This window comes from Hypomesus transpacificus, chromosome 9 (assembly GCF_021917145.1).
Source record: "Hypomesus transpacificus isolate Combined female chromosome 9, fHypTra1, whole genome shotgun sequence".
Classification (NCBI taxonomy): domain Eukaryota; kingdom Metazoa; phylum Chordata; class Actinopteri; order Osmeriformes; family Osmeridae; genus Hypomesus; species Hypomesus transpacificus.
In genome coordinates, this window is record NC_061068.1 from 20,700,299 (window position 1) to 20,726,038 (window position 25,740).

General features: G+C 40.7%; 1 protein-coding gene across 3 annotated transcripts; it reads right to left on the reverse strand.

The window, feature by feature from the left end:
* Positions 1-24,829, reverse strand: stx18 (syntaxin 18). 3 transcript variants are annotated; one of them, XM_047025358.1, is made up of 12 exons: positions 24,360-24,370; positions 8,547-8,620; positions 8,031-8,098; positions 7,389-7,504; positions 7,090-7,167; positions 4,781-4,847; positions 2,463-2,560; positions 2,114-2,205; positions 1,842-1,900; positions 1,473-1,542; positions 1,304-1,384; positions 10-917 (listed from the first exon to the last, which is right to left on the reverse strand). In XM_047025358.1, exons 4-12 carry the CDS (start codon positions 7,477-7,479, stop codon positions 822-824), a joined length of 732 nt encoding a protein of 243 aa, XP_046881314.1. In that variant the 5' UTR covers positions 7,480-7,504; positions 8,031-8,098; positions 8,547-8,620; positions 24,360-24,370; the 3' UTR covers positions 10-821. The 3 variants fall into 3 exon arrangements, with proteins under 3 accessions (XP_046881313.1, XP_046881314.1, XP_046881312.1); XM_047025356.1 differs by lacking the exon at positions 8,547-8,620 and having other exon boundaries at positions 16-917; positions 24,360-24,829; XM_047025357.1 differs by lacking the exons at positions 7,090-7,167; positions 7,389-7,504; positions 8,031-8,098; positions 8,547-8,620; positions 24,360-24,370 and adding exons at positions 5,490-5,631; positions 5,776-5,996 and having other exon boundaries at positions 1-917.
* Positions 24,830-25,740: the final 911 nt, after the last annotated feature.

Here is a 25,740-nt window from a genome sequence, read left to right on the forward strand (position 1 = left end):
GGGGACCACATAATATAAAAGAAAATAGCCCATGCAGTGCAAACTGTAAATAACAAGAGCAATGTCAAAAAATAAATCTATAAATTTGTGTTGCAGTCATTGTACAAAGCCTAGCATTCTGGAAAACTGACAACCTCTCTTGAATCATAGAATGGAAGAAAAAGTTGTACTGTAGAGAATTTTGAATCTGCCCTTGGCAGCAAAACAAGTTGACATTATTTAAATGAATACACATAATATCTACAATGGTTTCGTACAGAATGTGTGGTGAGATTTATTTTAATTATTTCTAAAACAGCAAAAGTCTACATAGTAAACTCAAGTGCATTTAATAAATACAATTATTTAACAGATCTCAAATGGTAATCCAGATGTAACCATTACTGTGTTACTCAGAGTGTCATTAAAGACCACACACTATGATTTCATTTGCAGCAAAACAGTAACTGTTGTTGTAACTGTTTAAAGCATGGTAGTGGTCTTGATTACAGATTGGACATATGCTCAGTGCAAGATGACAGCACATTATATTTGGCCAGCACCATTCTTCCCTCTACAGGAAGTGCTTCCATGTCGCCCTCTGGTGGGTGAAAGTCTGTGAGTTTGTCATAGAGTGCACTGAAAGGACTGTCCTGGAGTTAGTTCCAGTCATACCAAAATTGTTAGCTATTAATTAGCACAAGTTGTTCTAGATTCAGTATTGTAGCCTCTTAAACCTTCCATTTTGTCCAATTGTGTCAGTATTTCAATGTGAGGGCCAACCAGGGCGAGGCCCATGGTGATGTCCTTTCCTGCAGGGAGCTCTGTCAGCAGTATATGGGTTAACTGTCGTACCAATCCAGGAAAAGCAAAGAGAACGAGCACATTACAAGGAAGAAGAGGATCCAAACACGAAAGCCGGCGTTGTTTTGGATGGCCTAAATATGGAATTCAAACATGAAATTACTTTACATAAGGCTTCTACTTGCTCAGTAGAAGACAATGACAAGTCAGTCTTCAATACAGCGTTTTACTATGGTTTGGTTAACAATGATGTCTGCGTTTTTAAAATTCAGAATAAAAACCAACAAATACTCTGCACGCTAAATATCTTAATGTTAGATGTTAACTCACGCATGTTGTGTTGCATAAGTGCATAGGCAAAAAAACAAATTCAAATCTAAGATGAGCTAGCAAACAAGGGACTATTTCCAACAGAACAACTTTCATCTGTTGTAGTGGATGTGCGACTGATGTTTCAACTGCTGCAACTCAGTGTTTGCAAGGTCTGTCTGGTAAAATGTAGGTAAAGCTGTTCAATTACCTCTCTAATATCTTCGTTTCCTTCTTTGACATTCTCTGTGGCGCCAACCACCAGCTGGTGGATACTATCTATTTCAGTCTCCTGTCAAAAAAAGAGGGTAGATATGGCAAATTTACTTTAAATTACATTTTAAATGGCTTTCAGGGGACGGTACAATGGAAGAACTTACTTGTTGAAGCACTTTCTCTGCAAATATCTCCTGAAGACGTGATATTTCAACAACTTTACCCTCTATTTGCCTGGAGGATAGAAGCAGAGAACAAGTCACACACCTTGGACGTGAAAGACAATTTACACATTGTGGATCATTAACAGTTTCCCTACACCTACAAACAAAAAATCGAAACATATATATGGAAGTGGATGTCAAGGGAGGTTGTTGTGGATACTTCAGAGATGCACATTTTCCATATAAGTATACCAGATGGATACTTCAAACAAAAAACAGTGCCACATTAGGCTCTAGAGCTCTTGCATTACGGTAAACAAAATAAGATGACTCTTAAAGAGAATAGACCTTATAAGGTACAAAACTAACCTCACTTCATCCACCAGGTTGCTCATCTCACTCACCAGCCTCTGGTTCTCATGTTCAAACTAGTTAGTGAGAGACAGACAAAGAGTAAGACGGAAGAGTGAAACACATTCAGTAAATTACTTAAATAATCAACTAACTAATCAAATAACTTAAAACTGGAATTAACTACAGTACAGTTAGTGTGTAGGGGTGGATGCATTTCTACATTTGAACTTAATGTACACAATAAATGGGTAGCAAAAATGTCTTGATCCCTATGAGTGCATCTGTACCATTTGGATCTCCTCAGGTGAGAGTTCGTCCTCCACCCTGCCCTCCTCCCATGGGTTGATGCTGCTCTCTGGCACCTCCGTCACACTTCTCTCTATGGGGAAACGGAAATAGTAGGTCAGTCACTTCACATCTCACCAAGGAAGTGACTCACCAAGTCTCTTTTTCTTGTGCAAAGTTAACAATACATGGCTGATGTAGCTGTCTTGAACTTACCTTTCTACCCGGACAGTTGTCCAGTAAATTGCAACTGACTAAGACCGAACTAACCATTAACAGCCAGCTTGTGACTCCGTGGAGCAGCCTTCACCTGACCTTGTCCCCCCTACCCCCACTCTTCTCTTCTCTCACCGGTGCTCTCCTCCTTGGCCGTCTTCTCCTCTGTGTGCTCCATCTGCTGCTGCACACCTTTCTCCGCCTTGCTGTGGTGCTCCGGCTCAAGTCTTGACCTGGAACCACGTCACAGTGGTCATTTTGGGTGTATTAAATGTGCTACGTTCATTCCAGTAAGTGCATCATCAGTATATTAAAAGTAAACCGGAAAGGCTTAAAGAGCTATTAAAAGCTATGGCACAATGATTTTAATTCAACTACCAACTGACAACTATTCAACTACCAACTGACACAAGCCAGTGGTGTGCCTACACTAACTGTAGCCGAGGTGAGGCTGTGCTTTAAGAAGATCAACCCTCACAAGGCACCTGGCCTAGACGGCATATCAGGTAGGGCCCTCAGGGGCTGCGCTGACCAGCTGGCAGGGGTCTTCAGTGACATCTTCAACCTCTCCCTTAACCTGTCTGTACTCCCCACCTGCTTCAAGAGGACCACCATTATCCCTGTGCCCAAGAACACCAAGGTCACATGTCTGAACGACTATCGCCCGATAGCACTGACCTCTGTCATCATGAAGTGCTTCGAGCGGCTAGTCAAATCATTCATCTGCTCCTCGCTGCCCCCCACACTGGACCCTATGCAGTTTGCATACCGGTCCAACAGGTCTACAGGCAATGCCATCGCTCTGACTATGCACACCGCTCTCTCCCACCTGGACAAGGGGAATACATATGTGAGGATGCTGTTCATTGACTACAGCTCTGCATTCAACACCATCATCCCCTCCAGACTGGTCTCCAAGCTTGTGGACCTGGGACTAAGCACCTCCCTATGCAAGTGGATCTTCCACTTCCTGACGGGGAGGCCACAGGTGGTGAGAATCGGTGACCGCACCTCATCCGTACTGATCACCATCACAGGCACCCCCCAGGGCTGTGTGCTCAGCCCTCTCCTGTTCTCTTTGTTCACTCACGACTGTGTGGCAACGCACAGCTCCAACCTCCTTGTTAAGTTTGCTGACGACACAAACATCGTGGGCCTCATCTCTGACAGTGACGAGTCAGCCTACAGAGAGGAGGTTGACACCCTGACATCATGGTGTCAGGTCAATAACCTCTCTCTTAACATCAGCAAGACCAAGGAGATGATTGTGGACTATAGGAGGTGGCAGGAGGAGGAGCATGCACCCCTACTCATCAATGGATCGGAAGTGGAGAAGGTCAGCTGCTTCAAGTTCCTCGGGGTGAACATCAGCAATGACCTCACCTGGTCTGTTCACACGGACAAGGTGGTCAAAGCGGCCCATAAGCGCCTCTTCTTCCTGAGGAGACTGAAGAAGTTTGGTATGGACTCAGTCATCCTCACTAACTTTTACAGATGCACTATCGAGAGCATTCTGACTAGTTGTATTACAGTGTGGTATGGGAGCTGCACAGAGAGGGACCGCAAGGCCCTACGAAGTGTGGTCCGTTCTGCTGAGTTCATCATTGGCAGGAAGCTCCCAGCCCTACAGGACACCTACCACACATGTTGCCTAAAGAAAGCCGGCAGGATTCTAAGAGACTGTTCCCACCCATCCTTCAGTCTCTTCACCCCATTGCCTTCTAGCAGGCGTTACCGCAGCATCCGGTCGCGCACACGCAGACTGGACAACAGTTTCTATAAAAGGTAGATGATATGGGCATTGATTTACTGCACACTAGTCACTTATACTCTGTCACTTCAGCTACTGGTTGCACTTTCAGTAACATTGCACTACTGTACCTCACTACCTCGCCACCAGGCTCCTGTATGGTCATTGACTTAGTCACTGATCTGCAAATTTGCACTATTGTACAGTACTCCACTTAGGTTAGAATAGGTTATAGGGTTGAAACAGGTTTTATGTGCATTTAGAGTTAGTATAGTGTACTATTCATTGTTATCTGTAATTTAGGAAGTTTTAATGTTAGGGTTAGTATAGTCGATTATTTATTGCTATCTGTATATTTAGGAAGTTTCACTTATTTAAGCTCAGCATAGATGTCAATTATGTTCCGTGTACTTATATGTTATACCAGGTGCTTGCATTGTCTTGTCTTAAGAATTTCAGTGCCCAGTCTAACCTTGTGTTGTTCTGTGTACCTGACAAATAAAATACTTGAACTTGAAGTAGTCCCAGTGCTTTGGCCACGTGAAAGAAGTTAACTTTTTGTAACACTATGGCCCATGATTATAAAAATCCAACAGCAGTTCCCTTCCCTACTTTGCGATACACATTTTATATACACATATGTGAATGAATAACAATGATTAATCTATATGAATGTAGTATTTACAGTTCCAGAGATACTCACAGCCTCTTCTTGTCCACGACTCTCTTCACCCTTATGGCCCTCTGCTCAGAGTACAGCTTACACACTTCTAAAAACAATTACAACCAACATTGGGTTAACTTGTTGTAGGGTCTGATCATCTCTTAAGAATAATATATGGGTATGAAATCTATCCTGCCATCAAACATATCCAGACACTTGTCACCATTGGTCTATATTACAGTTTTTCACAATTGTTAACACGTGTTTCTCAAAACAATAATGGCTTTCTCAAAACTGCACACACAAAACTGAAAACCTCACACACAAAATGCTAAACCTGACACTCCCTTTGCGAGATGACTCTTTGCTATCAAATCTCTTACCTGTTCACAAAATACAACTCATGTTCTTATTTGGTACACACAGCCATATTTTCAAATGACACACACATACCATTCATAACAGTACACACAATAAGCATTTGCTGCACACTACCAAGCATTCACAGCACACAGTAGTGCAAAATTGAAAACACAATTTTAGAAATGGAACACACCATATGAATGACAATGACTCTGGAGAATGAGCCATTTTAACTTTTGTAAAATGTCTCAGTGTAGGCCAAATTCTTTCATAGTCAAACATAAAACAGCACACATATGCGGCAAAAAAAGTTTTATTTCTGAACAGTACAGTACTGTCAACGAGCCTGCTCAACCCATTGCAGCACACAAAGTGATGTTCCCACCACGCTCAGCGGGGACCTCAACAATGGCGTGCTGGCCAATGAAATTTCTGCCCCCGCGCTTCCTCTTCACCAGGTTGAATCCAACCTCCTCAATATATATGTATTCATATAGCTCATTAGCTGTGTCATGCTCCTGGATTGACTGAAACAGACAGCATGATAATGCAAGTTATAGTATGGATACAGATGGGTCAACACAGTGAGGTACAGTGAGACAGTGTAGAAAAGGAACAATATTGGATTACAGGTACAATACATGCGTCAGTGCTGAATGTATGGGACCTACAAGCACAAACTCTTGCCGTAACTCCTTGATGTGATCTGTGTTCCGGTCGAATAGAACCCTGTACACTTGTTTCATCCGCATGGCATTTCTACTGAGAACACGGTCCAATGTAGAGAGGCTGACGGTCTGGATGTTTCTCAATGTGGCATGGTCAGCCAGGATCCTGGTTTGTCGGAGTGTGATAGTGTTGTTTTCACGAACCATTTTCACAATGTCAGTCTCCTGTTCGGCTGTGAAAGTGCATGTTCTTCCTCCAAGATGTGATTCTCTTTCAGTCCTGCAAAATACAAATACAGTGAGCACACTGTATTCTATTGATATACAATATTTCAGTACACATGGCAAATATAATTCATACCTGTTCTCCATTCTAAAGGTTCTAACGATGGCAGCAACTGTGATGTGGCTGATATTTGGTTGGACCCTCTGGCCAGCCTCTCACATGGTCAACCACGGTGGCCCAAATCTCATTAGAGATGACCATTCTCCTTCTTCTTTCTCCTCCTCCTTCTTTTTCTCCTCTTCCTCCTCATCCTCCTTCTTCTTGTCGTCCTCCTCCTTCTCGTCATCCTCTCCCTCCTCTTCCTTGTCCTTTTCCTATTCCTTGTCCTCTTCTTCCTCCTCTCACTCTTACCCCTCTCCTTTTCTGGTTGTTGATATGTCCTAAGTTCTCCATTGTTCACCAAACAAAACAGAGGCTCAAGGCCCTTTTTATGCTGCAGTCCTTATTGCAAATTGCTCACCAGACCTGAGTGTTTAGAGATTTGAATGTGTGTGTTGTAGGTTGATGCTTTGAGACTTGAGAAGTGTGTACAACAACTGAACATTGTGTGTAGTGTTTTGTGCGTAGTGTTTTGACAACAAGGTGATATGTAATTGACATCAGTGTGTAAACAATGAAAGTCAGAGTCTAATGCAGATAAGGGAGCGTGAAGTACTGCCAAATTGGGTCAAGCAATTGGTACATGAAGTTAAGGTTTTGAAAATTGTGCCAAATTGTTGCTTTTTGTGTGTTAACAATTGTAAAAAACTGTAAGTAAAGCACTAAAGTAAAGTGTACTCTCAAAAGTACACAGTACACATTACATCTACTTGACATGAACACAACATAACAACAATACAGGTGGCATGGCAAGTATGTCTAATCTAGACCATCTCCATGATCCAGATGTTCCCCTGACTACATACTCTGAACAGTAAAATCTAGGGGCCCCATTGTCCATAATCACGTTTTTCTTTGAGGATTATATTTTTGACCAGACCATTTAGATGGAAAATGAGTGGAAATGGCTGACCTATCAATGGGAAACTCACCTTTTAAATACATCTCGATGAGGTCTAGAACTCCCCTTCTGTGCTCCTTTATCTGGGCTGACAACACCTGCTTATCGGCTGCAGGGGGAAGAAAACACTGATTGACTTGAAATAGTTTGGCTCCTTTCATCAACCATGATTGTCAGTACAATATAACACCCTCCAAAACTTGTCCCATTTTTTATCGAGTGCGTAGTGAACGCATCCAATTTAAAGGGCCCATCAAGATGGAAGTCGGGTAGGCAAGAGACAATTTGTTGTGAAAGATAAAGTGCGTTCACACACTCCATTGCACACACCTTCAGTGCGTAGCTGCTTGATGGCCTCCGAGCAGGTCCTCATGAAGATCTGGGCATCCTGGTCAATCTGGTCTCGCTCATTGTCCGTCATACGTGTCAGGTCTGATGAGATGAGACTGTGAACAGACACACAGTCAACTCATTCAAAGACTCGGAAAGATACATTGAGTATAGTACTGTCTCCATAGTTGAATGAAAGCCTTATGTCTCTCTATGCTAGAAATGGATGTCTGGTAATTGGTGTCAGTTATCCAATCTCTCAAAAGTTCACTTAGGAGCAGTAAATAACCTCTCTTGTCACTTCTAGCTTCTGGTCTGGGAAACCCTTGAGGGTGACATTTTAGCTAGGCAACAGCTTGCAACTTGCTATTGGGAGATTGAAGTTCCAAAAACGTTGGTACACTTAAGTATTGTATTGTTGTTGTTAAGAATGTGGAATATGTGATAGACTCACACACAATTACATTATATTTTTTGTATTACTAAAACGAAAAACGATTTATGCAAATATGTTTCAATAAGTTTCACCTTATACCGATGTAAGATGCTAGTTTTCATATTAGGCAAACAGAGAATTGTACTGTGCCAGTCAAGTGAATGCCATTATTGACTTTGCACCCTTTTGTAAGTTTTACAACTCACCTTCCGGCATTCACATAGTCTTTCCTGTGCTGGAGAAGAAAGTCTTTCAGCTTGGTAATGTTTGAGATCTGCCAAAATGAAGGGAAAATATGAATTACATTCAGCATGTGTCTGGTTCATCAATGTGCTTATGTGTGTCCCTCTCTATGCAGTTTCTGCTAGGAGTTGGTTCCTCTTCTAAGGCTTGGATCTGTCAACAAAGCTTAAGAAAGCTAAAGAAAGTCTCTAGCTCAGGAAAAAAAGTACTTTTCTCTAATGTCTTACAAAAGGCCAGTATAAACTTGTGAATTTGTATTTATTGAACGTGACACGCCATTCTAAATACAAGCATTCCCATCTGCATGAATTTAGAATGTTTGCTTTTTACTGTTAATTTAACTACAGGACATACCTAAATCAAACAGGCAATTTCCTTGTCAAATAACTTATGTAAATAAAATGTTGAAGTCCTCTATATAGGTCTCTGACTGAGGAATCTGAAATAAATCTGAAATTCATAATCGGTTGACTATTTACCACAGGTAAAATGTCCAAGAATATGTGTGCATAAGTAGCCCAACAGGAAGCTTCACTCCATCCAGTATTTGCTCCTGTAATTTGGTTGAAAAAGACAAAATTGTATCCCTGTCCACAGACTGGTGCTGGAAGGATATACATGAGAGTGAGGGCACACACACAGGCCAAATTTTAGGAAGAAAGAAAATAGAGGGAGACAGAATCCAGGAAAGCCAGGGATTGAAACAATGACACAAGGAGTTTGATTGTGGCACCCAAGATAATTATGGTAACATAACCACCGCTGTCTCCAACCTGGTCTGTTTTGTTTTGCTACCAATGAACATAATTGCCAAATTGACATACCATGACCTAGTCTCAGGCCTCAGATGGCATGTCTAAATATACAGGCATGAAAAGAGACAAGAATGGTTCTTGGTCTAATATGAGGATGAGACAAAAGTGAAAGGAGATTTTTTTTGTACTTGAGTAGGCATGAAGATAAATAAGCTGTCAACTAGGGATGGGCATAATTAATCGACGATCGATTATCGATCATTAAGAATTTCGTCGATGACATTATTTGTTCATCGATAAAACCAATGAGTGTTCCGTTGCATAGTTGAGTCTTGAAGGAATGCAATGGATTTCGCTATGTGGCAGGATTTAAACATTTTACCAAACGAAGCCAATGTTTAGAGAAAAAAAACGCCACAAGCCTACTCAGTTACGAGTTTCCATGTATTTCAAAAGTAAACATGAAGAGGTCACGGCAAAGTGTGGCGTGAGACCATTTTGACTTAAAAATTACTTTGTTCATTGCCAACACTGCAAAGCTAAGTATAAAAACAACTCCTCCACGACTCAAATGATGTAGCTACCACTTGAAGAACGTAGCTACATCCGACCCTGGTTAGCGGCGGTGCATCTTTCTCTCTGTGTTAGCACGGAGGAGCTGCGATGCACAACGAGCAGAGACAATTATCCAACGGATCTGCAAGTCCATCGAGATGGATATGCTACCCTTAAATATTATTGAGGGCGAAAGTTTTTATGAAGTTTTGTTAATTAGCCGGAAAAAAACGAGGGTCAGTTGTGTTTGAGCACACGCTTCTAGCTGTTGTCTCCGCTTCTAGGAGTTACAGAAATAGTTGTTTTTCTTGTAATAGCGACAGATCTCAATGTGGAAACACGCTGTGTTTCTTCTATTTTCACTGCATTTTAATATAGCCTATAAATAGTTAATTTTAATATAAAAATGTTAATGATTAATCGAAAATCGATCGTTAATTCTCCCAACGATCGATTAAGACAATTTAGTCGAATGCCCATCCCTGCTGTCAACATTGAGCTATCTACATCTGCCTGGTTGCCGGTCTGCCAACGTTGGACCTAGTTAACAGTGGATATCGGTCCCCTTTGACAGACAACAGGGAGTTCCTGGTCCTTTTATGTCCATCCATCTACCGGCTGCCCTGTGATGCTATGCCGATCACACGCCTCCAGCCCTGTTGCTACCAATGCCAACTCTGACCAGAGTTGAATTTTGTATTTCAACATCCACTGGCGCTTTTGGTTTTTCTACTCCTGATGTATGTTTAGCGTGTGTTCTGTACCTCTCTGTGTTCACTCACCATATCTGGAGGAGGGGATCCATCACTGAATTGCTACAAAGGTTTCTTAAATTTTGATCTCAAATTAGTTTTTCTGGGAGTTTTTCCTTGTCTGCCTTGAGGGTTTAGGTTGGTTGAGGGGCAGTTCTATAGGCGTTTGTGAAGCTCTCTGTGACATTGCTTGTAAAAAGGGCTATACAAATAATATTTGATTTCATTTGAAAAAATACAATATGCTGCAACTAACCTGAAGTGTATCTCCTCTCTTCGAAAGCAAATATAGGGACAGAGTTGCAAGTGAAAGGCTGAGTGAGGTGGGGCTTTGCCCTCAGGTGAACTCTTGTAATAATACAATCATTAGAGGTCAAAAAGTTAATCGTTGTTCTGAGCACTTGAGCTCCTGGAGGTTTGAGAACTTTTCACATGGTTGAAAGGTATGAGGAAGATTGTATTGTCAGAGCAGCGTCTCTTTAGGCTCAAGACTAACACCATCTTAAATGACCTAAAAGCAGTTCACAGGCTCTAATTATTTACCCTTTTGTAGACTGTAAAACTGATTGAAAAGGCCATATTATTTTTTTCAGTACAATGAGACACTTTTGCCTCACAATGTTGCCAAAAGCAAATACACTATACTTACTTGCATATACTGTATACAAGTGCAATATTTTCATAAAATCGTTAGGTTATTAGGTACATGTTCCAAAGCTCATTGCAATGAGACCCCCCTCTCCATCCAACTCTTCGCAACATATCTCTACCACCAACAGGCGGCAGTAGCTTCACGTTATTGGGGCCCACAGGCTAATAAAAGGTGTAAAGGAAATAAAGAAAATTCAAGAGCGCTGCTGTAGGGGCTTGAGTCATCTCCTGTGTATACACAGAGGATCAAATTCCCACTGCAACCTCAAGGGTTTGCAGGGGGTCATGGGGATCAATTGCTCTTGTAACCTAAGACTCTAAAGAGCGAGTAATACCCAAACAATGAGGAAAGGGGTGGCCCTGTGCTTGCTGCCGGCTGTAAGAATGTGAGTGTGTATATTGTGCTTGATTGAAGGTATATGTGTGCGTGTGTGTGTGTGTGTGTGTGTGTGAAATATCTTAGTGAGGCAGGAGGAGACAGTCTGCCGGGCTACATCTAATCTCATCATCATAATCAAGGACCCCCACTTTAGCTCCTAACTTTGTCCCTACCCTGCAGCCTATACAGAGCACAAACAAACCATCAGTGGGAATTATTATGAGGTGGAAAATAAATAAGGGCATAGCCAGGAGATTTGGGGGGTTTGGATAGATCTTTCTTTAGCTTAAAAAGTTGATAATGACTGGCCAGCAGCTGTTTGGGTCCTTCAGCTCTGACCATTGTCTATCTATTTTCAAGGTTGCAAGGCAAAATATGTTTAACTTAAGAGAGCCATGCTTCATGTTGACGTTATGATGATGTTTACGTCTCAATCACACAGTTTTGTTTTATGGAGTTGGGAGCTTTGTTCAGTTGCAACAAGAGTCAACAACTTAGGACTACACAGAACACTTTGTTGGAATAGTGAATTAAAGTATGTGCACTCCTCTGCTTGTTACTACAATCTCCTGAAGACTTACGTTAATTTAAAGAAAAAATGAGAGAAGATAATATTTGGCCAATACAGTACTTTGTCATTCATATTCTTGTGTACATAAAGTCTGGCACTCTTTATCTGATTTTTATTTGTTTTAGGGGTCGACTGATAATCGGCGTGGGTGATTATTGGCGCCGTTATTAAGCATTTTTATGGTTATCTATCATTTTCAAAAACCGATTTGCCAATAAAATATGTATATTTGTTTTTCTTTCTTCATTATTTGCTCATTTGTTGCTTGTTGTTGTTTAAATTTACTTCTTTAAGTTTTACAAAATGTTTACAGAATGCTGCTGGATGCTCCTTTCACTTGTTATGTTTTATGTAATAAAGATGTTATCTTTATTAAAGATATGGTTAAAATAATTTAAAGAAAATCTTTGTCAGAGGCCTTTTCATTATTACACTAGACATATATATCGGTTCAAAATATCAGTTATCGGTCTACTTCATCTGTAATAATCGGTATCCGCCCTGAAAAACACATATTGGTTGACCCCTACATTGTATACCTTAAAGGTCCAATGACATGAAAACTTCACTTTAGGAGGTTATTTAACATTAATATGAGTTTCCCTAGCCTGCCTTTGGTCCCCCAGTGCAGGGCTCCAGACTAACTTTTTTTAATAGGAGCACAGTAGCCCCTGGCTGAGAGTTTTAGTAATATAACGAGAGAGGGTACAATTCAGTGGCAGTTTTTGACCCTTTTTAGGAGTGCTCAAGCACCCCTAAATTTGATCTCAGCACCCCTAAAAATAATAATATATGTTTTAAATATATTGTTTATTATCATTTGATGCTGGTAGTTCATGAAGAAAGGGACATCCTTAGTTTTTTCATTCAATATTTTGCATAATAATACATAAATGTATTAATTGTTATCCAGTGAAATTAGGGATTTATATTAGCAAGGGGGTTTATGTTTAGCACTTTTGCAAGGCACGGCGGTGGCTGCTGATCTTTGCATGGATGGACGGACGGCAATGCTGTTCAGAGGGCCGTCCCTGATTAGCAAGGACGTCTGTCGCTAGGGGGAGCATAGAGCATGGACGGCGATGGACGGCGATGCTGTTCATAATGCCGTCCCTGATTAGCATGGACGGCCCTAGCACTTGAATGGTTGAGAAGGACGGCCATGTTTAGCAGGCTGTTGAGCTAAACCAGAACTGTCGAAGGCTACCATAGCATGTAGCTAGCTACAGCAACTTTGGATGACTCAATAACTTTCGTCATGTTATTTTGTATGTATTGCATTTAAGTGTAGGCTATATATTTACACCTTTATTTTTTATTTTTACATACAAAATTAGGCCAATCAACAATAAAATCTCATGACAATATAGATTTGAAAAACAATATATTTAGGGTTAGCCTAGATCTAGGCTACATATATTTTTATTATTTTGTGAATTGTTAATAAAGACTTGTTTAAAGATTTAAACATTGTGTTATGACCCTTATACATTGCATTTTCGGTATTTTAAGCCGTCAGTTTAAAGTGTTTAATGGGTGGATTTGGAGCCGTCAATCAGTAATTTTGTGCACGAACCACTTTGAGCGGAGACAAATGCAAAACACAAGACGATGCGATGCCAAGTGACAGTAGCGGTTTTATTTACTTAAGTAAAGGGAGGCCCTCAACATCCCTGCTGTTGGCCGTCCGTCCATGTGAAAAAGGGCCTGTAAAGTTTTGTTTCTGCTATTGTGGAGTTGAAAGATACAGTGTTTGTTTGTTAGTTATAATCAGTGGTGTGCCTGAACGTGTTCATTTAACTAAAGCTCATGACCTCGTTCATAATTTTGGTGAACGCAAACTGAACGTACTGTATTACTGCCTGATGTACGATACTGTGAACGCATTCATTCTGGTGTCTGTGAACTGCACGTTCACTGTTTTTAATTTCGTTAAATAAGGTGCCAGATTTCTAGAGACTTCCAGCCAAAAAAACACTTAACTGTCCTGTATCCAGGGTTGCCCAACCAGTCAATCGCTGCGTGTGCTTTCTTCTACTGTCTATGCCTGGCAAGTGTGAGAGCGCCAAAGTTGCGTAGAGGCCGAGAGGGGTATTGCAGACAGAACTAATCTGGGAAGGCTGTCCCTTCAATGCAAATGTTAGGTAAGGATACAAAATTGGATATGAAGATTAAATCTGACGCAGTTTCAGCATTAAACTAATAAAATAATTGCTGTCTGATTCTATATGGGCTGTGGAAATAATTACAAATTATAGCTCGCAACAAATTGGAGCTGTGAACTTAGTTCAACATTTTGAATTATGAACTGAACTAGTTCATCAAAAAATGTGTGAACTATAAACTGAACTAGTTCATGTAGAAAGATTTTTTGTTGTTGTTGTAAACATTCGGGATGCGTGCGCAAAGTGGTGGCAGAAAACCGGGAAAGGATAGCATTTATAATGGCAAAAGGACCACACGGATCATACAAATAGTTAGATTTAAAAAGACCAAAAAAGTCGAAGAGGACAGCCTTTAAGAGAGAAAGCAATTCCCTATTGATCTGTCGCATCAGAATTTAGATTTGGGTCACGAAAGTCTTGAAATTTGACTGAGAATGTCGCCCGGTACAGACTGCATAGTCGAGCGGCAACCATGTCTTCACGTCATGTCACAAAGTTAATAATTTTACAGTTTTACAGTCAACTCTACATCTAAAAAGTTGAGCAGGGCAGCTTTCAAGAGATATGGGAATTCTGCTTTTAGCCAGCTGGTCCAATTATTTTTCTGATTTGTTTAAACTGGCAATCTGAGTGAGACTGCGTTCTAGTTTTGACGTTAGCATCAGTCAGACTCGTTGCTCACTGGCAGTGTGCACAATGTTGTATTTCACTCCATTCTACACCAGAAACGTCAGGGAGGACTGAGATTTGTAGATACGAGCCTGCTGAAGATAGCCAGCATATTCAATTTTCATTTGCCTGAGAAAGCGACCTTCGTTAGCCAGGCTAGGTTTTGCCCGATCACTTGGTCAGGCTATTTAAAGGTATCGGGGTCAAGTGACTTTTGTGCATTGACAAGTGAAACGTAAATGTACTTGTCCAAAGGACAACTGCCTCAAAAAGTTAATGACAAGCCCTGTAATCCATTGGACAGAAATATATGATGACCTGATCGACACTCCAAGTGTATTAAACCCGGGAGAAGTTCGTCTTTTGCAACCGACATGCGCAGTTGAGCCAGCATGACAGTTGTGTGACTTATGGTGAAAATTGGTCTATTATGTTGTTGCTAAGGCCGATGGCATGTTGATGACGTGCGGAGAGAGCGACGGAGTGGAGAAGTGTGGAGAAAGAAAATAAACAGAGATGGTTATGAGCTCCAAGAGTTACCAGTTCTATGAGTTTTTGTCTAATGCTACGAGATTTTAAGGGTCTTACACTTCGGATGCTACACTATCATAATTGAATAGCCATGTAATTTATGATGTTTTAATAACTGTAGACCTTCTGGCTAAATGCTAACTTTACCGTGTGAGATAACATGTCGCCGGATCCAGTCAAAAACGACTTTTGCTGGTGCTACACGACTAAATACATATTTTCAAAACTTGACTTGTCGCATAGCATGGTATTGCATTTGTCTCTGCTCTAGGGGTTTGTGCGCGAAATTGGAGCGACTGACTCTTGGCTCCAAATCCACCCATAAAACCCCCAAAAATCTAACTGACGGCTTAAAAGACCTAAAGGGCAATGTATATCAAAGGGTCATAACACAATGTTTAAATCTTTAAACAAGTCTTTATTAACAATTCACTAAATAATAAAAATATATGTAGCCTAGACCTAGGCAAACCCTAACCATAATATAGACCTACTGTTTTTCAAGTCTTTATTGTCATGAGATTTTATTGTTGATTGGCCTAATTTTGTATGTAAAAATAAAAAATAAAGGTGTAAATATATAGCCTACACTTACATGCAATTCATACAAAATAACATTACAAAGGTTATTGAGTCATCCAAAGTTGCTGCAGCTAGCTACATGCTATGGTAGCCTTCGGCAGTTCTGGTTTAGCTCAACAGCCTGCTAAACATGGCCGTCCTTCTCAACCATTCAAGTGCTAGCGCCGTCCATGCTAATCAGGGATGGCACTCTGAACAGCATCACCGTCCATGATCTATGCTCCCCTTAGCGACAGACGTCCTTGCTAATAAGGGACGGCCCTCTGAACAGCATCGCCGGCCGTCCATCCATGCAAAGATCAGCAGCCATCTCCGTCAGTCTATGGACGTCCATATGGACGGCTATGACGCTCTCAGGTATTTAGCTCCTACTGAGACCCTGTCCACACTAGCCTGAGTAAATTTAAAAACGCATATGTCTGCGTTTACACCTCCCGTTCACACTAATACGGCGTATTCGAACACTGAAAACAGAGCTTTTCGAATACGCTCTCCTAACCAGAGACATTGAAAACGCCGGGTTCGCGTAGTAGTGTGGACGGGGTCCACAGAGCTTTTCAGATACGATGACGTTCAGTTGCTCTGGCACAGGGGCGGATCTAGAGATTTTCATTCGGGGTGGCAATGGGGTGGCAGAAGGAAGTTGTTGGGTGGCCTCCTGGAGGCGAATCAAATCCAAAGTAGGGGGGTACAGTACTCCCTATGGTAAATGATTAGGCTAGATATTTGTAGTTTAAATTATACAGTAACATTAATATAATTTATTGGAATGTTCTGTAATGTACAAATAATATTTTTCCATGAGAAGATTGAGGCTATGTTGTTTAATTGTAACTTGTTTCACTACATGCTCTTATGGTTCTTCCCTTTGGGACAGTTTTTTCACAATGTATGCTTCATGTTTTGGTTACCCGCAATGTTTGGGGCTATCTCGTTGTTATGATCAGAGACCTATGCACTTTTGTAAAGCTCTCTCTTGGAAGTCGCTTTGGATAAAACCCCTTGCCACCCCTTAGATCCGCCACTGCTATGGCATTGGGGGTAGCTTTCGCTCTATAGCTATAATATCAAGATGAACATGTAAGGTTAAAGAAATATGCTGCTCCATCTTTATAATTTATTAACCAGTTTAGTTAGTGTACTTCAGGTACAAGTATTATCACTTAAATAGATAGCCTACATGTTACTCCTACGCAGATGGCGAGTGTTGTACTCGGTGTGCCTGAACGATAGGGGGACAAGGCAGAGAAGACGGTTTAAACCAAACATAGAACGGCGATTCTGGGTGAGACCTGGCTGAACAGCTAACTGGTGGGACTATTTTAAAACACCAAATAGTATTGCCAGAGGAGTATGTAAACAGGGCACCGTGGCGGGAGGGAGGGACAGGAGTGGCGTAACCATGACAACGATTGTCATGTACCCGTGTTAGTGTGGACGGCAAACATTTGGAAAACGATATGAAAACGCTAGTGTAGATGGAGATCGTTTGTTTTTTATTGATTGTATATTTTGTTCTTGTTTCTCGTAACGTAGCAACCATGGCAAACATTTCTAGCTTTCTAGGTGTCAAGGTGGAGGAGAAACTAATCGTTTGTGTGGCTGCTTACCCAGTCCTGTAAGCTACATAGCTGTATTTGTACAGAGATGTTAATTTAAAAAAAAACAATGCATGGCGCAAGGTTTGCCGAAGTTGTGGGTGCTTGTACTTTCAAATTCAGTTTAGTCACATTACGTAACTTCGTTCTGTGGTAACTAGCTAGCTACTGTAGCCCGGCTGGAACTCCCTATCGTATCGACAGATTAGCAGAGACTGAGGAATAGTAAAACGTTTTTTACACATGTCAACGTGTATGTCTATTAAACAGTTTTGTATGTTGTATACAAATTGTATTTTGATTGATGTTGCAACTACGTAAACTCAAGTCTGCACACTCAGCCACCATGACAACTACATTAGTGACTTAAGAGAACTACATTCTACATTTATCTGTTTGAAACGCCCCCGAGCGTGGTGAACTGTGGGAAGGCAAGCGATGGCAAGCGATTTGCGTCGCCACAGTGTGAACGCACAGTAAGGAGCTGAATTCAACCAGTGTTTCCCCTACCATTGTTTTGGCGGCTCGTCCCTCCAAAACGACACCCCGCCCCCCTAAAAGAATGACAATATATATATATATATAGATACACACAGTTATTAGGCTATATTCCCTCAAAATGGGCGAAATAAAGCTGTTTTCCCAGGCAATTCTCTTCTTGTTCTTCACCTTAAAGTTGCGACTAAAGTTTGCGCAATGTTGCTCTTGTTATTTACACCTGATTGACTGATGATGAGTACACTACTATGGAGGATTATAGGGGCCAAAACTAAAAAATAAATATTATAACACAAAGCTTAAATAAATGACAAATTATATAATGTAATGCCTAATTGACAGACAAAATATATAAATTACTAATTAAATGAGACACTAAATATATAAATGTTACATGTATTTGTGTATATATATATATATATTTACGTTTTAATGTGTTCACATTTGTTTATTTATACTTACATTTATTTATTTATCTTTACATTTATTTATTTATCCTTACATTTATTTATTTATCCTTACATTTATCCACGGTGTAACTTAATGCAGTAAAATAAATCCGTCGTCCCACGTCACCAAGTCAGGGGGCGGGTTCAAGCCACTGATTGGTGGTTCAACTTGAATCGACTGCTTTTGACTATTCCAAGATGGCATCACCTTGTGCGTATTCAATGAATGAAATATTGAATGCTACAGTGGTCGAAATGTTGGCGGTAGCTGAAGAGATGGAGGCACCTGCCAATTCACTTCTTTTTTTACATCATATTTAGAGCTTCGCTGAAATTATAGGAATTATATTGGCCCTAACTGACAAAGACATCAATGAAAATGTGTTCACGATCCTCAGCGAGATGATACAGAATAGGGGTGGGCAAATCGATCTCAAGACCGACAGTGGCCGGGTTGGGAAACCCGGGAAAGAGCTGTCTGCTAAATGACTAAATGTGAATGTGAGTAAGGTACCTAGCGAAAAGTAGCCTCAACTTTCCTCGACTTTAAGCTACGGCACTAATGCTGAAGGCTCGCTGATATAGCTGTCGGTCTTACTAGAACGGCATATGTATGCATTGTTGCTAACGTGTGCTGACGTTGTGACTGTGTGCATATGTGGGAAAGACGCATGAGTGACAGAGAGACGGAGGGAGAGCAGGGGAAAGGAAATGCAGCTGAACGAATACGCTGCGTGTTTTAACCTAATTAGCGATAAAAAAAATGTTTTTACGAAACGCAATGTGTGGCGGCCGGTGTTGATTCTGTGGCGCACCGCCACAAATTAGTCTATGTGTGGGAAACACTGATACTGAACAAAGTGGGGATGCTGTGTTTAGTTTGCAGAATCCCTGGGTTCCCTCTCCTCCCAGAATATCTGGTCTCAATTGACAGGAATTCAAACACGTCATCAGACTTTCTCTGTGTCAAAATCTATGATAAAGTTATGAGAATACACCAGATTATCATTTCCAAATAAATCCCCCTACCTCTCCATTTTAGTAAAGTGCTGGCTGACTGCCGCACCTTTGAGGGATACCTTCTGAGAACAGCCAGTATGACTGTAGAAATGCCAACATTATTTTCTACACAATATTGGAATATTTTGAAGCAATCGCCTCTAATTGAAACTTGAGATGGCTGTGGATGCTGATGTGAGCATTGAAACTGAGATCACAGCACCCCAAACTGACCCCTAGGAGAACCAATCATTTCTACCAACCCAACTAAATCTGTATATACTGGCCTCTTTGTAAATTAACTTCTTAGTTTCAAAAGATGTCAGTTTTTAAAGTTTCTAATGTTTTGAATGAAGAAAGAATTCATCAACTTTTCCCCTTTTTATCTCGTATTGAGGAACATCTTTGGGAAATATGAGAGCCCTGCATGTCTTGAAGGGCACACATCTGTTGTACATTATGTGCAGGCCATCAACATTGTTACAGGGGACCTAATTTAATATTTTCTGTTTTTTGATCTTCCACCTTTAATCACGGGCTCTTGGGAAGGATCGGCTTTCCCAGGGAAATTGTTTGAGAAAATGTTATTTCAGCATGTTTATGGAATCATACATTCAAAGAGAGGGCTCTTGCAAAAACAAAAATGCAACCTTGTGCGTTGCGCAGAGAGACATATGGGGGTTGAATAGTCGGATGAAAGCCACAACATAACTGTACACAGCCACAACATTCCAAACTTCCAATTTCAATTTCTTCCAATGTTGGTTTACCGAGACAGTTGCTGATGATATCTGTAGCACGGGGGTTGTGGGTCGAGTTTGTGTGTGTGTGTGTGTGTGTGTGTGTGTGCGTGGGGAGGGGGGGGCAGCCACCACAGACAAGGTTGAAGTTTCCTTGAATCAGCATCACCGTTTTATTAAACCACTACTTCCAATATAAACTTAACAAGGATGCACCGAAAGTAACAAAAGCAAGGTTTTGCTGAGCTAGATGACTGAATGGATTTAAAGCACTGAAGCCCTTGGGACAAGTAGGCTAGTTCTCAATTTGAATCCTAGCCCTACATTTCACTAGCCTGACGTTGTCATACTCATAATTCTAGTCAGAATATGAGTCTGAGAACTCTCCGTTGGGCTTTGACTACAGGGCGTGTTTCAAACGAGCCTGGAAAACAAATGCCTCTTCGCTCAATTGGATAGATCTACAACCAATCAGAGCAACAGAGTATGTGACGTATGTTAAGCACCGCATAGTTGTTGTCAACAGAACTAAACTACAAGCAGACTTGAAGTATGCTTGAAGAATGAATACAAACGATTTTTGCCGGTGTTGTAAAATTAATTTAAGGGTAGGGAGAGTACTTGTTCACACGGTCAACCTTTTTGAGCGAAACAATAAAGGGCAATGCATATACGAAGTTCTCCGTTTAGGATTACAACTCCATCGGGGCCATCTGATAAATTAAACTTTTACCGAATCCCGTAGGAAGGACGGCAAAAACATATTTTCCATCGACAAATGCCTTGATTGCGTCTCTCTGTTCCTCTTTCAAAATTAATGCGCTGTCGATGTCTTCTAAAACAGACTCGATGGCAGTATCATAACATCCCAGATCTCCAGCGGTAGCCATGTTTGTTCAAAACGAATTCAACTTAAGCGCTCTTTTGTGACGTGGGTGATTACGTTACTGTTGATCATCTGTCCATCATCGTATAAAGCCCGCCCTGGCAATTTAATTGGTTCGCCCAGATTCTGGTTTTCTGTAGTTGGTCCCCAATACGAGACCCTCCAGACCCAACTTCCCGACCAAATTTTTTTGGGGGCGGGTGAAGTTGGGCTGGCAGCCAGGCTAACATTTCACAGCCGTCAAGCTTTATTTGGATACTTATTTACTTATTCTATAAACTAGTGGTTTGAAGAAGCCCATCTCTCCTAAATTCTACTACTAAACATTAATGATTAATGTGTCAGCATTTAACATGGATATTACAATCTCTTATATTGCCAGGAATTTGTGTGTGTACAAATTAGAATTGGGTTTAGTTTCCCACGATCAGCTCAAGAACCGGGCACTCTGCAAAGTTCATTTTCGTGTCCTCTTGATAATCCAACGGAGTGCAGTGCCGTGATTGACATTGTTTGGATAAGCATTTTAACATAAAATAATTCAAAAAAGATTCGCCTCCAGTTTGGCTTGCTCACTTCGCGTCCCAGCCCCTTCGCTCTGAATGGTCCGCAGCGAGTTTCCTTTGATTATCTAAAAATCCAGGCACTCTGTACATTTTATATTTTGCAGGTGTCCTTTTATAATCCAATGGAGTGCAGTACCGCAGTTGAACTAATGCGATTAACAAAGGCATTCGCAATTAAATGCAACTAAGCGTAGTAAGTAATATAGGGAATTAGTGTAAACTTTCCGGTTGTTTTTACAACCGATAATCAATTGCTTTCAAAGGGGCTGGCTAGGTAACAGAACGACGTAGTGGATATCCTTTCAGTATAGATCAGTTAATTATTTTACATTAATGTATATGAGTGATGTCAAAACTGCCCAAGTGGCCTTCCGCAATTAACCTAATGCTATTAACAAAGGCATTCACAATTAAATAGGGCTGTCCGACTAGGATTTTCTTTGGTCGACCAAGACTCGACTAAAACGTCTGAAAATCGACTAGTCGAAATTTGAAACGCTTTTTTTTTCACAAAAAAAGAAAAACGTGCAAACATTTTTGTGATCTGACTCAATGGCTGCTGGACATTGCAGATTCAGCCGCTAATAGCCTACTGATAATAAGACTCATCACCAGTTCTGTTGTAACCGAATGCTGATGGTATTTAGTATCTCTTACAATGTACTACAAATTAAAAATATTGTTTGTTTAACATGAAATCATCAGAGCGCGCTTATCACTGCCCGAACTTGCAGCATGCAAACTTACGTAGAAGCTGAGTGGGGAACGGTGCAACAGAGAAAACGGTGCAACAGAGAAAAATGTTGTCTTGGCCGGAGAAGATAATGTCATTTGATTTGGATGTGATTCTTAAAATAGGCATATTCATCTTTCAACCCAGCGCGTTAGCATGAGTGAAGTAGGGCTAGACCATATTACGTTTTTCAGGTGGTAGGCTACATCATATTCGAATTTGAACTATGAAAAATAAACCGTTGTTGGCAGAGTTTGCATTCAACGTTTTTCGAGTCACCCGGTACTTTGTAAGTGTAAATGTACTTTAATGAAATGCTGCCATACCACAGATTTCTTTGCCATTTTGACTAATAACACCGACAAAGTAGGCTATGGCAGAGTTTGTAGTTCTGCAGCAATTTGTGCTTGTGCCGTGTGCAAAATACCAAAACAAAGCGCAAATTAACGAAAGGGAAAATAGTAACACCTTTTCTTTAAAATTATATATTTTTTGAGTTGCTTTATTTGACTTAAATAATATAATCTACAATTTCTGTAGAACATTTAGTTAATTCAGCAATGATGACACAAGCGGGAATCAGATCTCACACTGCCATACGGCAGCTCGACTAAAAAAATCTTAGTCGACCAAGAGCATATTGACCAGAAAATCTACTAGTCAACTGAGTGGGGACAGCCCTACAATTACATTTACATTTAGTCATTTAGCAGACGCTCTTATCCAGAGCGACTTACAGTAAGTACAGGGACAATCCCCCGAGGCAAGTAGGGTGAAGTGCCTTGCCCAAGGACACAACGTCATTTTGGCTCGGCCGAGAATCGAACTGGCGACCTTCAGATTACTAGCCCGATTCCCTAACCGCTCAGCCATCTGACTCCCTGTACAATTAAATGAAACTAAGCATTATAGAAGCGAATTCGCTTTTACAATCGATAATCACCTGTTTTCAAGGATGCTGGTTAGCTAACAGAACGACAATATAAAGCGGATATACTTTCAGTATCTAGATCAGTGAATTTTGTTACAAAAATGAATGTGTTTACTGATGTCGAAACTGCCTGCACATTGCAAATGTACAAGTGCTGTATGGTGAATTAGGCTACAATTATGTTAACTGGCTCAACCACTGTGCATGTAATGATTTCTGTTATTACCAGTACTAAATGTTTAGATGTTTGTGGTGGTAAGACAATTTAACAGAGAACCAATATAGTACATTTTGATCAACATAACATGAGCAATTTATAATAGAGCAAACAAATGAAGGCTACATAATCATTTGCCTTAATGTAGGCTACCACAGCATTGGCAATTTGACTAGAATATATGTACAGGTTGAACAAGTACTTCAGAGAGGACAAAGAATTTAAATTGTGATCTGAGAAATATAGGTACCAAAACCACTGAGATGAACTGTCATCATCAGCTGCATCACGACGACTGCAGTATCTATAATTTCAGAAATCTGTGTGTGTCACCGACATCATCGTGGGCACTGTGCCCTATCAGGAATCTGTGTGTGTGTGCCACCAATTTTTTCTCAGGGACTATGCACTATGTATAGTTCAAGAAATCAGTATTTGTGTTTCACTGATCTAGATAATGATTGCATCACGGGCACTGTGCACCATCCAAAGGCAACTGTAAAGCAGGCAGACAAGACAGGTTCCGTAACCTAACTTCTTAAAACCTTAAACCTTAAAGCCTAACTTCAAACAGGAGGTTAGGCTTCATCTGTTTAGAGAGCTGGTAAACCAACTGGGGTTCATTTGTTGTAGTTACACAACAACATAACATTCATCAGATAACTAGGCAACAATATGATGTTAAATTATCAGAATCTAGGGTAGCAAGACAAGGTTTGGAGTAAATAGTGACTGCATTGAATGAAAGGTTTAGCTGTAGCTAGATACCGACTTCTCGATTCGAGAATGAAACAAAGTTGGCCATCTGGAGCTAATGATCTAGCAACCTGCAGTTTGGCCGCTACTCGTAGTAGTAGCTGGTATTTCGCACCCACACATATTGTATAGTAAAGAATATACAGTAACTATACGGGCGTGAGTCAGATGTAACTACCAGCTCTGTGTATTTAAGTAAATGTAGAAGTGTAGGACTCTACTTGTAGCCATCTAGTAGGACTGGCATTAGAGCTAGCTACAGACAGTAGAGTAGTTAGCTAGCTCTTGCGAAATTGTGTTAAGACTCACCACTTCCTTCGCTTTGGGAGAAAATCCATTCTTCGTTTTGCTCCTCTTGAAAATGTCGTCTTTCGTAGATTCAATCCCAACTCCAATGGCCTTGTTCCTTGTTTTGACAGTTTTCACACTGGCTTTAAAAAGCAGAGTTATATCAACAGCCATGTCTAAGTAGTGAGATATTCTAGCTAGCAAAGTTTCCTGAGGTCCCCTGTCAACAAAGACACGTCACCACATAAAAACGTCATACTCGTGCGACACACGTACAAGCGCACTGACAAGCGTGGCCATGGATATGAGCGTGGCAACCAAACACTAGTCTCACGGCGGAGTCTAGACATACAGTTAATATAACTAGAGACAGCTACTTCTGTCTTCCAAGATGGCGTCCCCATTCATTTCTATGAAAAGTGCTCAGTGGCGCAGTGAGGCAAGCGAGAGCTCCTAATGGACCGCCCCATCTTTCCAGACCGACTCGTCCTGTCTTGCGCAGAAGCTTGTTCCTAGCTCCGAAACTCGTGCATGCTTGCAACCAGAGCCATAGAAAAAGAGAGTTGCGACACTTCCATAGACTCCCATTGTTATCGAGGAATGCGGAAGTAAAGCATGTCCCACGCGACCTATAGTTCCAAACATTGTATTTTCCACCGTTGAACCCCATTCATTTTCAGTGTCTCCGAAGTAAGTTAGCTGGTAAATTGATGAAAATCATGAATTTTTTCATATTTCAACCACCACATATCATTTGTTATGAGTAGTATTTCATATGGCCAACTTAAGATAAACATTTTCGTAAGATAATAGCTTGTTAGATTCTAAATGCAGTTAGAGTTAGACTGTAAGTCTAGTATCTTACGTACAGCTAAGCAACACTTTTACTGTAGCTAACTAAAGAGCATTTGTATCAGAACCAGAAGTCCGTTGGTTTATAGTCTGTCAAATTAGTTCTAGTTATTGGTGTTCGTTGGCGTACAAAGTTTGTCTTCTCTTACTTGCCTATAGAGCTAGCAACAATGAATGGCAGATTATGGGGTCCGAAGCAAGTGAGCTGGTAAATTGATGAAAATCCTGCATTTTTTCATATTTCCACCACCACATATCAATTGTTATTAGTAGTATTTCATATAGCCAGCTGTAGAGAAAATGTATCGTAAGATTATAGCTTGTTAGATTCTAAATGCAGTTTGCGCTAGACTATGGGTCTAGTATCTAGAGCTAAGCAACACTTTTACTGTAGCTAGCTAGAGAGCACGTGTATCATAACCAGAAGATCGTTGGTTTATAGTCTGTCAAATTAGTTCTAGTTATTGGTGTTCTTTGGCATACAGAGTTTACAGAATCTGCTCTTATTAGCCTATAGTACATCTGATTAGAGCTAGCAACAATGAATTGC